Raw genomic sequence first — 12,417 nt, 5'->3', positions numbered from 1 at the left:
TTAAGATTGGCAAAAAGAGTACGCAAGTTATCTTCCTCATCACTAGCATTATCATCACTAGAGGATTCATATTTAGTGGAGGATTTAATTTTAACCTTCTTTTTGCCGTCCTTTGCCATGAGGCACTTGTGGCCGACGTTGGGGAAGAGGAGTCCCTTGGTGACGGCGATGTTGGCGGCGTCCTCGTCAGAGGAGGAATCGCTTGAGCTTTCGTCGGAGTCCCACTCCCGACAAACATGAGCATCGCCGCCCTTCTTCTTGTAGTACCTCTTCTTCTCCTTTCTTCTCCCCTTCTTGTCGTCGCCTCGGTCACTTTCACTAGATATAGGACATTTAGCAATAAAATGACCGGGCTTACCACATTTGTAGCAAACCTTCTTGGAACGGGACTTGTAATCCTTCCCCTTCCGTTGCCTGAGGATTTGACGGAAGCTCTTGATGACGAACGTCATTTCCTCATTGTCGAGCTTGGAGGCGTCTATTGGTTGTCGACTTGGTGTAGACTCCTCCTTCTTTTCCTCCGTCGCCTTGAATGCGACGGGTTGAGCTTCGGATGTGGAGGGATCATCAAGCTCGTTGATCTTCCTCGAGCCTTCGATCATGCACTCAAAACTTACAAAATTCCTGATAACTTCCTCGGGGTCATTTTAGTATATCTAGGATTACCACGAATTAATTGAACTTGAGTGGGGTTAAGGAAAATGAGAGATCTTAGAATAACCTTAACCACTTCGTGGTCGTCCCACTTCTTGCTCCCGAGGTTGCGCACTTGGTTCACCAAGGTCTTGAGCCGGTTGTACATGTTTTGTGGCTCCTCCCCTTTGCGAAGCCGGAATCGACCGAGCTCCCCCTCGATCGTTTCCCGCTTGGTGATCTTTGTGAGCTCATCTCCTTCGTGCGCGGTTTTGAGCACATCCCAGACCTCCTTGGCGCTCTTCAACCCTTGAACTTTGTTATACTCCTCTCTACTTAAAGAGGCGAGGAGTATTGTTGTCGCTTGAGTGTTGAAGTGCTCGATTTGGGCCACCTCATCCTCATCATAGTCTTTATCCCCTACGGATGGTACCTGTGCACCAAACTCAACAACATCCCATATACTTTTGTGGAGAGAGATTAGATGAAATCGCATTAAATCACTCCACCCAGCATAATCTTCACCATCAAAAGTTGGTGGTTTGCCTAATGGGACGGAAAGTAGAGGTGCATGTTTAGAAATGCGAGGATAGTGTAGGGGGATTTTACTAAACTTCTTACGCTCTTGGCGTTTAGAAGTTACGGAGGGCGCATCGGAGCCGGAGGTCGATGTTGATGAAGTGTCGGTCTCGTATTAGACCACTTTCCTCATCCTCTTTGGCTTGTCCTCACTCCGATGCGGCTTGTGGGAAGAAGATTTTTCCTTCTTCTCTTTGTGGTGAGAAGAAGATTTCTTCTCCTTCCCTTTGTTGGAGGAGCTCTTCTTCTTCTCCCTCCTCTTGGTGCGGGACTCTTCCGATGAAGTGCTCCCGTGGCTTGTAGTGGGCTTTTCGCCGGTCTCCATCTCCTTCTTGGCGTGATCTCCCGACATCACTTCGAGCGGTTAGGCTCTAATGAAGCACCGGGCTCTGATACCAATTGATAGTCGCCTAGAGGGGGGGTGAATAGGGCAAAACTGAAGTTTACAAATAAAAACACAACTACAAGCCGGGTTAGCGTTAGAAATATAAACGAGTCCGCGAGAAAGGGCGCAAAACAAATCACAAGCAAATGAAGAGTGTGACACGCGGATTTGTTTTACCGAGGTTCGGTTCTCGCAAACCTACTCCCCGTTGAGGAGGCCACAAAGGCCGGGTCTCTTTCAACCCTTCCCTCTCTCAAACGGTCCCACGGACCGAGTGAGCTTCTCTTCTCAAATCAAAACCGGGAACAAAAACTTCCCCGCAAGGGCCACCACACAATTGGTGCCTCTTGCCTTGATTACAATGGAGTTTTGATCACAAGAACAAGTGAGAAAGAAAAGAAGCAATCCAAGCGCAAGAGCTCAAAAGAACACGACAAATCTCTCTCGCTAATCACTAAAGCCTTGTGTGGAATTGGAGAGGATTTGATCTCTTTGGTGTGTCTAGAATTGAATGCCTAGCTCTTGTAAGTGGTTGAGAAGTGGAAAACTTGGATGCAATGAATGGTGGGGTGGTTGGGGTATTTATAGCCCCAACCACCAAACTTGACCGTTGGTGGAGCTGTCTGTTCGATGGCGCACCGGACAGTCCGGTGTACACCGGACTTGTCCGGTGCCCCAGCCACGTCACCAGTTTCGTTGGATTCTGACCGTTGAAGCTTCTGACTTGTGGGCCCGCCTGGATGTCCGGTGCACACCGGACAGGTACTGTTTACTGTCCGGTGTGCCAGTATGGGCACGCCTGACTTCTGCGCGCGCTGCACGCGCATTTAATGCGCCGCAGGTAGTCGTTGGCGCGGAGATAGCCGTTGCACCGGAGTTGCACCGGACAGTCCGGTGCACACCGGACATGTCCGATGAATTATAACGGACGAGCCGTTGGAGTTTCCCGAAGCTGGCGAGTTCCTGAGGCCGCTCCTCCTTGGCGCACCGGACACTGTCCGGTGTACACCGGACAGTCCGGTGAATTATAGCGCGAGTGCCTCTGGAAAATCCCGAAGGTGGCGAGTTCGAGTTGGAGTCCTCTGGTGCACCGGACATGTCCGGTGGTGCACCGGACACTGTCCGGTGGTGCACCGGACACTGTCCGGTGGCACACCGGACAGTCCGGTGCGCCAGACCAGAGGTGCCTTCGGATGACCCTTTGCTCTTTTGTTGAACCCAACTTGTGGTCTTTTTATTGGCTAAGTGTGAACCTGTTACACCTGTATAACTTATACACTGGAGCAAACTAGTTAGTCCAATTATTTGTGTTGGACAATTCAACCACCAAAATTATTTAAGAACTAGGTGTAAGCCTAATTCCCTTTCACTTTCTTTTATAGTCCAAGAGGGGCACATACAAGGAAGTTGATCCCCTACAGGTGGACCCAGGAATATAGTAATAAAACATACTACATGGAACAATTAATAATGTTGATGGACAGAGATTTTCTCTTGGTCGTCGTGCGGATTTTAGCATCTCCTTTACATATCTTCTCTTGGTCGTCGTGCGGATTTCCCGACCAGACTCTCATTGACCCTTTCTTTTGAACGTATGGACGAAGACTCTGGTATGGGTTGCAGCGTAGACTGGCACGTTGACGTGCGTAGGTGCATATGTTGTCACGTTCGGTCGGTCACTGTAGCGGACTCATTAGCCAACCGAACGACGCTTCCTGATGGTGTCTTCCACGACCTCTGTAACACACGGAGCTCTGAGTGGGCATTTAATGTGCATGGTGTTGTCATGCTACATTGCGCCTCAGTATCATGCAGGGAGGTCACATAGGCCTGTCACAAGCCTGCCAATGCCTTATGGTTGGTCAGAGCACGCCATGTCTGCCTTGCATTTAATACGGACTAGCTAAGGCCTTGTTTCCATGCGAAGGTTTGCACCATGTGTCCAACGTCCACTTGGCGTCACCGTCACCGGACCCCTGCCTGGGTTCGGAGTAGAGCCTAGGGGCATGTTCTGCTCTGGAGCACCAGGAGCCCTTGTTGGCGACCCGAACCCCATACGGGAGGGGGTGGGGGGGTTCGGATCCCTACTCGGGAATCCGATTTGTATATGTGGAGGTCCTGCACCTACCAGGGGTTCAGGTTGCGTACATGGGATTCGGGTCATATCTTTTGCTGGCTTTTGGGATAAGGCATGAAATGATTATTCTAGCAAACAATAAGCTTAGTTATGAAAATTTTGTCTAAAGATGATAAAGTCTGGATTTTATATGTGCGCACGGGTACGTACGTAGATCATCTGGTGCTTCATGCATCCATGCGAATCAACGAAGAAGATGCACTGCGGCCTTCATTTGTTCACTCTCACTGACCATGGAAACAGATAATTAAGAAAAGGCACGAGAAGACGAGAGGATGGGTCCAAGAAGTGGCATGTGGGTTTGCCGCGGCCTTCACTACTCCACTCCAGCGTCTCCATCAGCTTCTCCGTTCCGTCCCCCATCAGCTGTGCCTGTGCGTAGCGTGTGGCGAGAATCGCGCACATTATTAGGACCACAGGGCAGCTAGCGTTGATGAAGCTCGACCACTCGTTTCGTGGCACCGTGTACCGTGATGCACACGCACGTCCATTCTTCTCATGGTTTGTTACCTGTTTCCTCTAATCATCTTCCCCGGCCCCATGACTTTCTGTCCGTTCTGTCCGTTGCAGCGAAATAGCTTTGGCTTTGCTTTTGCACAGCTGCCTGGCGGCTCAGGGACGAAGCCAGGTTTTTATTTTATTTTTTTTTAAAAAAAAGAGGATGAACTAAACCAATACAGTATATAAGATCCTTGTACATTATATTATGTAAATTTTCAAATTTTAGAGAAGGTTTAAGTAAGATTCTATGGGCTTCGAAGCAATATTAGGCTGGTGGCAGTGCGGGCGGCAGCGCGGGCGAGAAGAGGCCGCTGCCGCGGGCGAGAGGCGGGCGAGAGGCCGGCGCCGGGCGATGGCGCTCGCGCCCGGCAAGAGCGGGCGGTATCGCCTCGTTCTCGCCCACGCTGGAGCGCCCGCCCGGGCGAGAGGCGGGCGAGAGGGAGGCGAGGCACTGGCGGGGCGAGAGCAACGTGGCGCGATCTGATTGGTCCACGTGTCGCGATCTGATTGGTCCACGTGTGCTAGCCGTTGCAACTAGCCGTTTTTTGACCGTTTGGAGTCCAAAAAATTCGAAAAAAATTGCAAAAAATCACAAATTTCATCCCCAATCCCTCTATATATACCCCTACCCGGGTGGAGCTCATTCCACACACCATTCCATCTCATTTTTCTCTTCTAAACTCCCCTTTCTTCACACAATGTCGGGTTGGTCCCCAGATTTGAACACCTTCACGGATCTCTTGCAGTCCGATGGGTCACCTACAACCCTTCCGTTAGATGCGTCGCTCCGATGTTTCAGCCTCACTCCCCCGTGCACTATTTCCGGTTGCGCGTCCACCACCATACCCTTATCCCTATCATTTGTATCAATATCCACCGTCTTCATATGGTCAACCTCCAACTTCCCAAGCCGGAATTCAAGCCTCATTCCCGGTACGTTCGTATGCCCCTCCCCCACCTGCTGCGGACGGAAGTCAAGCTTCTTTCCAGATACCTTCATACGCCCCTCCTCCATATGCTCCACCTCCGTATGGAGTACCTCCTTATGCTCCATATGCTCCACCTCCGTATGGAGCACCTCATTCATATGCTCCACCTACGTATGGAGCACCTCCTCCAGTTGCACCTTTATCTGTTGGATCTGAAAACCAAGCTGAGGAAAATCCTGTGCCGAAGGAAAAGCGTCCAAAGAGGCTAGAGTGGACGAAGGAAGACGAGGAAAAGCTGGTGAGTGAATCGTTTCTCATTTATTTAATCTTGATTTTTTTAGTTTACTTATATTATAGGTTTTATTGTAGGTTAATGCTTGGTTTATGCATTCTAATGATCCCATCTCCGGCAACAATAAGAGCGGATCAAGTTTCTGGGGCCAAATAGCGGCAACATATAACTCCACCTCCGACCCTATCCGTCATCGAACCGCCAAGCAACTTAAAGATCATTGGGTCACCTACAACCGGGAGGTGACCAAGTTCAATGGATTCTACCTCCAAGAAGAAAGGTTGCGTCAGAGCGGAGCTGACGATGCAATGGTCATGGATGCAACAATGGCGAGGTTCGAGGGTAAAATAGGGCATCCATTTAAGCGCCATCATTGGTGGCAAGTTGTTCGCCACGAGCCCAAGTGGTCAGCAAAGCATGATCTTGGTAGTGGATCTGATTCGACTGCGAATAAGAGAACCCGACTCGGAGTCTCTGGTGAATATAGTTCTGGAGGCACTGAAGACACCGAGGAGGAAGTGCCCCGACCAGTGGGGCATGATAGGGCAAAGGCGGCTGCGGGAAAGACAAAGACGAAGGGGAAAGGGAAGGAAGCCACGAGCAGCGAATCAACAAGTGAAGCATTCAAAATGAAGAACTTGTGGGGTGGATTAGTGAAGGCCAAGCTTTTGAAGCAATGAAACATTCTAAAGGGCCGATCAACCAGAGATATGGACCCGGCTGAAAGACGTATCCATGGCAGAGCCGTAAAGATGGTCGAAAAAGAACTTGGTCTGCTAGATGACGAAGAAGAGGAACCGGAAGCGGAACGTGAAGAGGAGGAAGATGAGGATGAGATCGAGGAGTCCGATTAGAGTTATGTAATTTTATTTTAATTATCATGTCATTTTATTTTAATTATTATGTACTTTGTAATTTTTAATTCAATAAAAAATATTATGTTGTGTGTTTTTTTAGCGTTGAAATAAATCCGCGTGAATTACTTAATTCTGAAACAGAAAAGCTGACGTGGCTATCGTCTGAGGCGGTAGCCTGCTGCAGCCTGTGCACTAAAGCAGCAGGGGCGAGAGCTGACGTGGCAGGGGCGAGAGGGAGGCTGTGCACTGGACTCGGCCTTAGGGAGGCTCGAACCCTGCCTGCACCATCGCTACCTCCGTCCCTTGCCGGCGGCTAGATTCAGATAATGACGAACCTACGATCATGTCACGAGAGCGTGCGTACCTAGGTCCGCAATTAATTTATCATGTAAAATGAATGTCGAATAAGTATCATTATTTTCAAGAAATATATTTTCTAATGCACTTATCTAAAGTCATACATGTCGGTACTATTTTTAATAGATTTAGTCAGGTTTAGAATTGTTTAGTTTTAAACTGGCATATAATATTTTTTCAGACAGAGGTAGCCGCTTGTAAAATAACTCTGTGCTTTTTAAGTATGAAATGCTACATGCATGTAGATTTTGAATTCTTATGGGGTGTTGTGGCTAAGCTAAGGACCTAGCTAGCCAAGGACTACTACTCTCAGATGTGCATGCATGTGGCAGGTTGATCCGTCTATTGCTGACATCTATATAGTGATCACCGTTCCTTTTGTGGGTTCAGGCTTGTGCTCGATCTCATGCATGGCGCCTCACCTCTTAACAAGATCTAGTAGTGTCATATTTTGTTTGACTGTCGCCATGGGAAGAGCCTCCCACCTGATCGAATGGTAGGAAATCTTGGAAACGCATAGGAATCGACTCAAGACCGACTAGCTCGCAACCGTCGAGCATACCACTGAGCTACTGCTAAGTTCCTAGTGTTATATTTTTTTTGCTGGCTTTTGTGGGATGACGCTAGTTCTCTCATGGTGTGTCTCCTACTACTGGCAAGCTCTAGTAGTGTCATATCATTTGCTAGCTTTTGTGGGATGAGAGGCTTGTGCTATCGTGACGCATCCCGGCCGAGTTGGCAAGCTCTGCTCTAGTAGTGTCATATCTTTTGCTGGCTTTTGGGATAAGGCCACACAGCTCCTGATATATATGGTGCCTCCTCTATCCGGTGACATGCTTCATTGGTGCCGTCTCTCTGCTCTACTTGTATTATCCTGTTGGACTGATTTCATTTGTGCTATGTAACTATCAGAAACTAACGCATATGGCTCCTGTGATGAAACTCATGGATCAGCCTTGATGGTTGTTGTGGTGTTAACTTGATGGTTCTGACTGTGAACCTATTGATTTGATTTAGTTCTGAATCGTTGCCCTTATGCCAGTGGTGTGGTGTGAACTTCAACTGATTTTTATTTAATTTAATTCTTACTCTTATGAAAATAAATAAATTTATACTCTGTTCCTGTTAATTCTGAGCGGTTGCCAGCAACAACGCCGCCATCTCTGTATTAAGAACAAACTGAGCTTATGCTCTTATGCTAATGATGATTATTCTTACCGTAACTACTTACAATAGCCGGTGCTTATATATTAGTATTGTTGCCAAGCGTTTACCTTGAGTTGTCATGACCAGATACGTGGTTCATCAATTTTCTCCACCTTGGGCAGAGCGTGTGTGCGCAGGTGAATGGCTTAAGGGAGCATGCTACGTACAAGGGATATAGGTCAAAGGAAGAAGCCTATGAAGCATCATACGGTACCCTGGCAAAAGAAGAAGAAGATGGAGATTAGAGTACCTGATACTCACGGACATGTGTCGGTGAAAGACCTATTATTAATCATAGTTGAAACTGTAACCATTTGTATTTTACTTGATTATGTTTTCCTTACTTAACTGTAGTCACTTGCTATGGGACGGGGAGTGCAGTGTGCAAACAGCAGCAGCAATGGCTCCAGCAGCGTGCAAACAAAAAGGAGCGGACATGTACAAGCCCCGGGGCATGACCCGTAGACCGGCCTGCAAACAGCAGCAGGGTTCTTCGTTGCTCTTTGGACGGCTGGCGGTGCCCGGGTGGGTCGGTGGGTCATCAGCCGGTCAGGTTAGCCCGATCCAGATTAGACAGCTTAACCAACGTTTCCACAGTCGGATGGTTCAGGCGCATCTGACTCACTCCAAACAGAGGCCGCCAGAGATGATTAGAGACAGGCCAATTGCTCCACCTCTAGCAGCGAGATGATTAGTACTCTACTAGTACTAAAATAATAGCAGCGTTAGTACCAGTAAGTCTGGCTGCAGCGGTGACCGCTGGCCCTCCCGGGCCCTTGCATGGCGCCTGTATGGGGGGCGTCCCACGCCTGCAGCGATGCCCAGCCCCGGTCCTATGATTTTGAGGGCCCCCGTGCGAACTGATCGTGGTGGGCCCTCTAGACTTTAAAAATATTCTATATTATACAGTGGAGCATATTAATACTTCGTAAATAAATGGTGATGTGTATTGACATTAGTTTTTTTAAATCTAAGAAGCTAGATAATATACATCGGTACAAATTAGCACTTCGCATGTTGAAAAATAAGAACGACGATCGCCGAATAACTTAAATTCTGATTGCTCGACCATGCGTGTCTGGAATCCTGGAGGGTTGGATCGGCGAGATGGCGAACAACGATCACATGGAGGGTGTGGTCTCATAGACGCTCTTGGACGTGAGCGTGACGACTAGGCAGTGGGCAACGCGTGCCACGTTGTCTGTGTGCATCGTGCATCCGTGTGCCCTGCCCTCCCGCCCTGTTGGCTACCTATACTATTTTACTACTAGCATATAACCCGTGCTAACGCTACATTCCTGTGAAGAGGAGGAGAGGGGTGGACGATGACGGTGGTGGCGCGAGGGGAGGGATTGATGGCGGTGGGAACGCGAGGAGGGGAGGGCTAAAGGATGATCAAATAATATTGTTCGTTAGATTTGAGTGAGCAAAATAGATGATGTTATTCAATGATATGAACCGTTAATTTTGATGTTATGTTAAATATGAGTGCAATTTGTTTGATGGATTTCGTAAATATTATAGGTGTGTGGGTTATTTGGTTGAATAGGTTTTGTAAAGTGTAAACTTGTGTGTTATATAGTGTTATAGATACTAAATATTGGGCCCCTAATAATTTTGGGCCCCCGGCCGTCGCCTCCCTCGCATAGGCTCAGGGCCGGCCCTGGCGATGCCCCCCTTGCCCTCCTCTCCCTCTTAGGTAGTGTTTGGTTGAGGAGCCAAGTAGAACGGAGCCGTTCCATTCCTGATTCTAGGAACGGAGCCGCTCTGTTCTGTGTTTGATAATCTGGAACGGAGCGGCTCTGTTTTTTGTTTGGTTGCAGAGTGAACGGAACGGAGCGTGACTGTGAGAGCGGGATGGGAACAGAGCGGCTCCGTTCGGTTGATTTTTTGGAGCGGAATGGTTCCAGATCTGAGGAGAATATTCCCTAATTGGAGTCATTCCGTTTTAGTTACTTTGTAACCAAACAACAATAAAACTGGGACGGAATGACTCCGTTCTACTTGGCTTTTCAACCAAACACTACCTTATATAGCGTGTCACTGTTCACTCCTTTTAATAGTTCATTTATATGACAATGGGTGTATGAGTAATTGTTAGTATATAAAAAATTGTTAGTAAATAAAAAGTACGTATAGGAAATGATATTTTATGGTTGTAATGAGGTATATAGAGAAAATATAGGGAAAACTCATCGAGAAATGAAAAAAATAGGGATAAAATGTTGATGATATGACTAAAAAAGTGATATGAGAAAAAAAATAGAGGATAAGCTAAAGTAGCCCAGCGCCATGTGAAAAAAAAGAGCCCTGCTCTAGTGACGATGGCGCTGAGACATCTTGTGGGGGTGGGGAGGTGCTGACAAACACCAGCCCACGTGACGATGGCGCTGAGACTGATGGCGAAGTAGGACGCTGTACTGCAGCACTCCACACCAGCCCACTTGCCCGCCCGGCGCCCGCTGTTGACATGACCCTAACTAAGAAGAAGTTTAACTAGTTCGTCTTATTTAAAAAAAATTATAATTTTTATTTATTTTCATTTTGATTTAGTTTATCATATAATTTACTTTAACTATCAACCTATTTTTTCTATATTTTCACAAATATTTTGAATAAAGTAAGCCAATTAAACTTGGCGTAAAAAAATCGAACGACTTCCATCCTAGAACATACGGATTACTAGGATTGTACGTACGAGCAACACAGTACAGTACATTGCGGCGCGCGTGACTCAGTTCCAAATGCCATGCCGAGACTGCATTGCACGGCGTGGCACCAAACATTGCCAGTTTTTTTTTTTAAATCCTGATCTAGATGGGTGGTGATATCATGTCCAAGACTTAATAAAATTAATAGAGTACTCATAAAAATAAGGTGTATCTTCGTTTCAGAATCCTATCTAAAAAACATCCAGGTTAAATGTGCTTGACTTAGAGCAATTTAGGATATGTGACCAATCGGGAAGTTTTCTCATGTGTGCATGAGTGAGGACAAAGTGCGCAAAAAAAAACTCGTGTTGGTATGTGTGTACAATATATGACCATAGAGAGATGATAGAAGTAAGTATCGACGGTCCGATAGTGGACGGGGTGTTACAAGTAGTATCAGAACCGGTCATCATGGTTTCGCGGGCGTGTGTGGACTAGGAGGTTCGGGTATATGACGCATGGCATATGTGCACACACGATACATATGACATGCCATATGATGGCATGCATTAGACACACAGACATGACCAAGAGGAGATGTTCCTGGCTTAGGGTTGACTAATATGAACGTCGATCTTCTGATTGGAGTGGATTGTGATATACTGATCCTAGTGAATAGTAATATCTGGCATAAGGTTTAATAGAATTAATGAACGATGGTATAGACTGGGCTCCCATTTTTGGACTGGCCTTATGAAAGTAAGAGACATGTTTCTAGAAAGGGGAGTTTTCTCGGTTAATAATGGTCGTGATATACGTTTTTGGGAAGATAGGTGATTAGGTAATTGTACCTTACAACAAAGATTCCCGAGCTTGTATAACCTAGTCCATAGAAAGAATGATATAGTGGCTAATGTCTGTACTACGAGTCCTTTGAATGTTTCCTTTCGAAGAGGACTTGTGGGAGTCAATCTCCAAAATTGGTATAATTTGGTAAGTTTGGTTGTTAATGTATCCTTAAACAATTCAAGGGACAAGTTCCAGTGGGGCCTCCACCAGAACGGTCAGTATTCTGTCAAGTCCTTTTATGATTTCATAATCGGTAATGGACGGATTAGGCATGACCAAACGGTGTGGAAGCTCAAAATTCCGCTTAAAATCAAGATTTTTTCTTGGTATTTAAGAAGGGGGGTTATACTAACTAAGGATAATTTGGCAAAAAGAAATTGGAACGGCAACAGAAAGTGTGTGTTTTGTTCAGACGACAAGTCGATCCAACATCTTTTCTTTGATTGCCATTATGCCAAGCTTATTTGGCGGGTTGTTAGCTTTACTTTTGGCCTAAAAGAACCGACTAACACCGAGGACATTTACAATAGTTGGCTTATAAATGTAAATGTTAGGTGGAGGTCGTTGATTTTGGTTGGTGCTACTGCCATTTGCTGGGCATTATGGTTGTGTAGAAATGATGTTGTTTTTGATAAAAGCCCTATACAAACTTATATCCAGGTACTCTTCAGAGGAATTTATTGGTGTCATTCTTAGACGCTACTCCAAAAGCATGAAGACGATGCCAAAATTATGAAGGATGCCTGCAGGAGGTTATAAGTGTCGGTGATGCAAATCTTCGCTCATCAGGGGTGGCAATTTGGTAATAGGATTACTATCTAAGTTGTAGCCTTTATGTTTTGCTCTCCCAACTGCGCTTGGGTTTGTGCCGCCTGTGGCAATGGATTTATTTGTTTTGTGGATTTGTGTGACCGTCATCCGTTTCGGATGTAGGTCGGGACATCTTTTCCCATTATCTAAAAAAAATGAACGATGGTATGTATCCTTCTCGAATGGGATGGCTGTGGTATCGGCCGAAGCGAACCATATCGCATGTCGGGT

At 46.6% G+C, this 12,417-nt stretch overlaps 1 protein-coding gene across 1 annotated transcript; it reads left to right on the top strand.

Moving 5' to 3' along the window:
* The first annotated feature begins 4,784 nt into the window (after positions 1-4,784).
* LOC103627325 (glutathione S-transferase T3) lies at positions 4,785-6,393 on the top strand. The gene is made up of 2 exons (XM_020537757.1): positions 4,785-5,462; positions 5,534-6,393. The coding sequence occupies exons 1-2, from the start codon at positions 5,013-5,015 to the stop codon at positions 6,134-6,136; spliced, it is 1,053 nt and encodes a 350-aa protein (XP_020393346.1). The 5' UTR covers positions 4,785-5,012; the 3' UTR covers positions 6,137-6,393.
* Positions 6,394-12,417: the final 6,024 nt, after the last annotated feature.

The sequence above is a fragment of the Zea mays genome, chromosome 5, assembly GCF_902167145.1.
Source record: "Zea mays cultivar B73 chromosome 5, Zm-B73-REFERENCE-NAM-5.0, whole genome shotgun sequence".
Taxonomy (NCBI): Eukaryota; Viridiplantae; Streptophyta; class Magnoliopsida; order Poales; family Poaceae; genus Zea; species Zea mays.
The sequence above is the reverse complement of the archived record's forward strand: the minus strand, read 5'-3'. Positions and strand labels throughout refer to the sequence as shown.

Coding starts and splice junctions, on each gene's coding strand:
- LOC103627325 (XM_020537757.1), top strand. CDS start 5,013: ATGCGTCGCTCCGATGTTTCAGCCTCACTCCCCCGTGCACTATTTCCG. Junction 5,463..5,533: donor AGGAAGACGAGGAAAAGCTG/GTGAGTGAATCG, acceptor GTTTTATTGTAG/GTTAATGCTTGGTTTATGCA.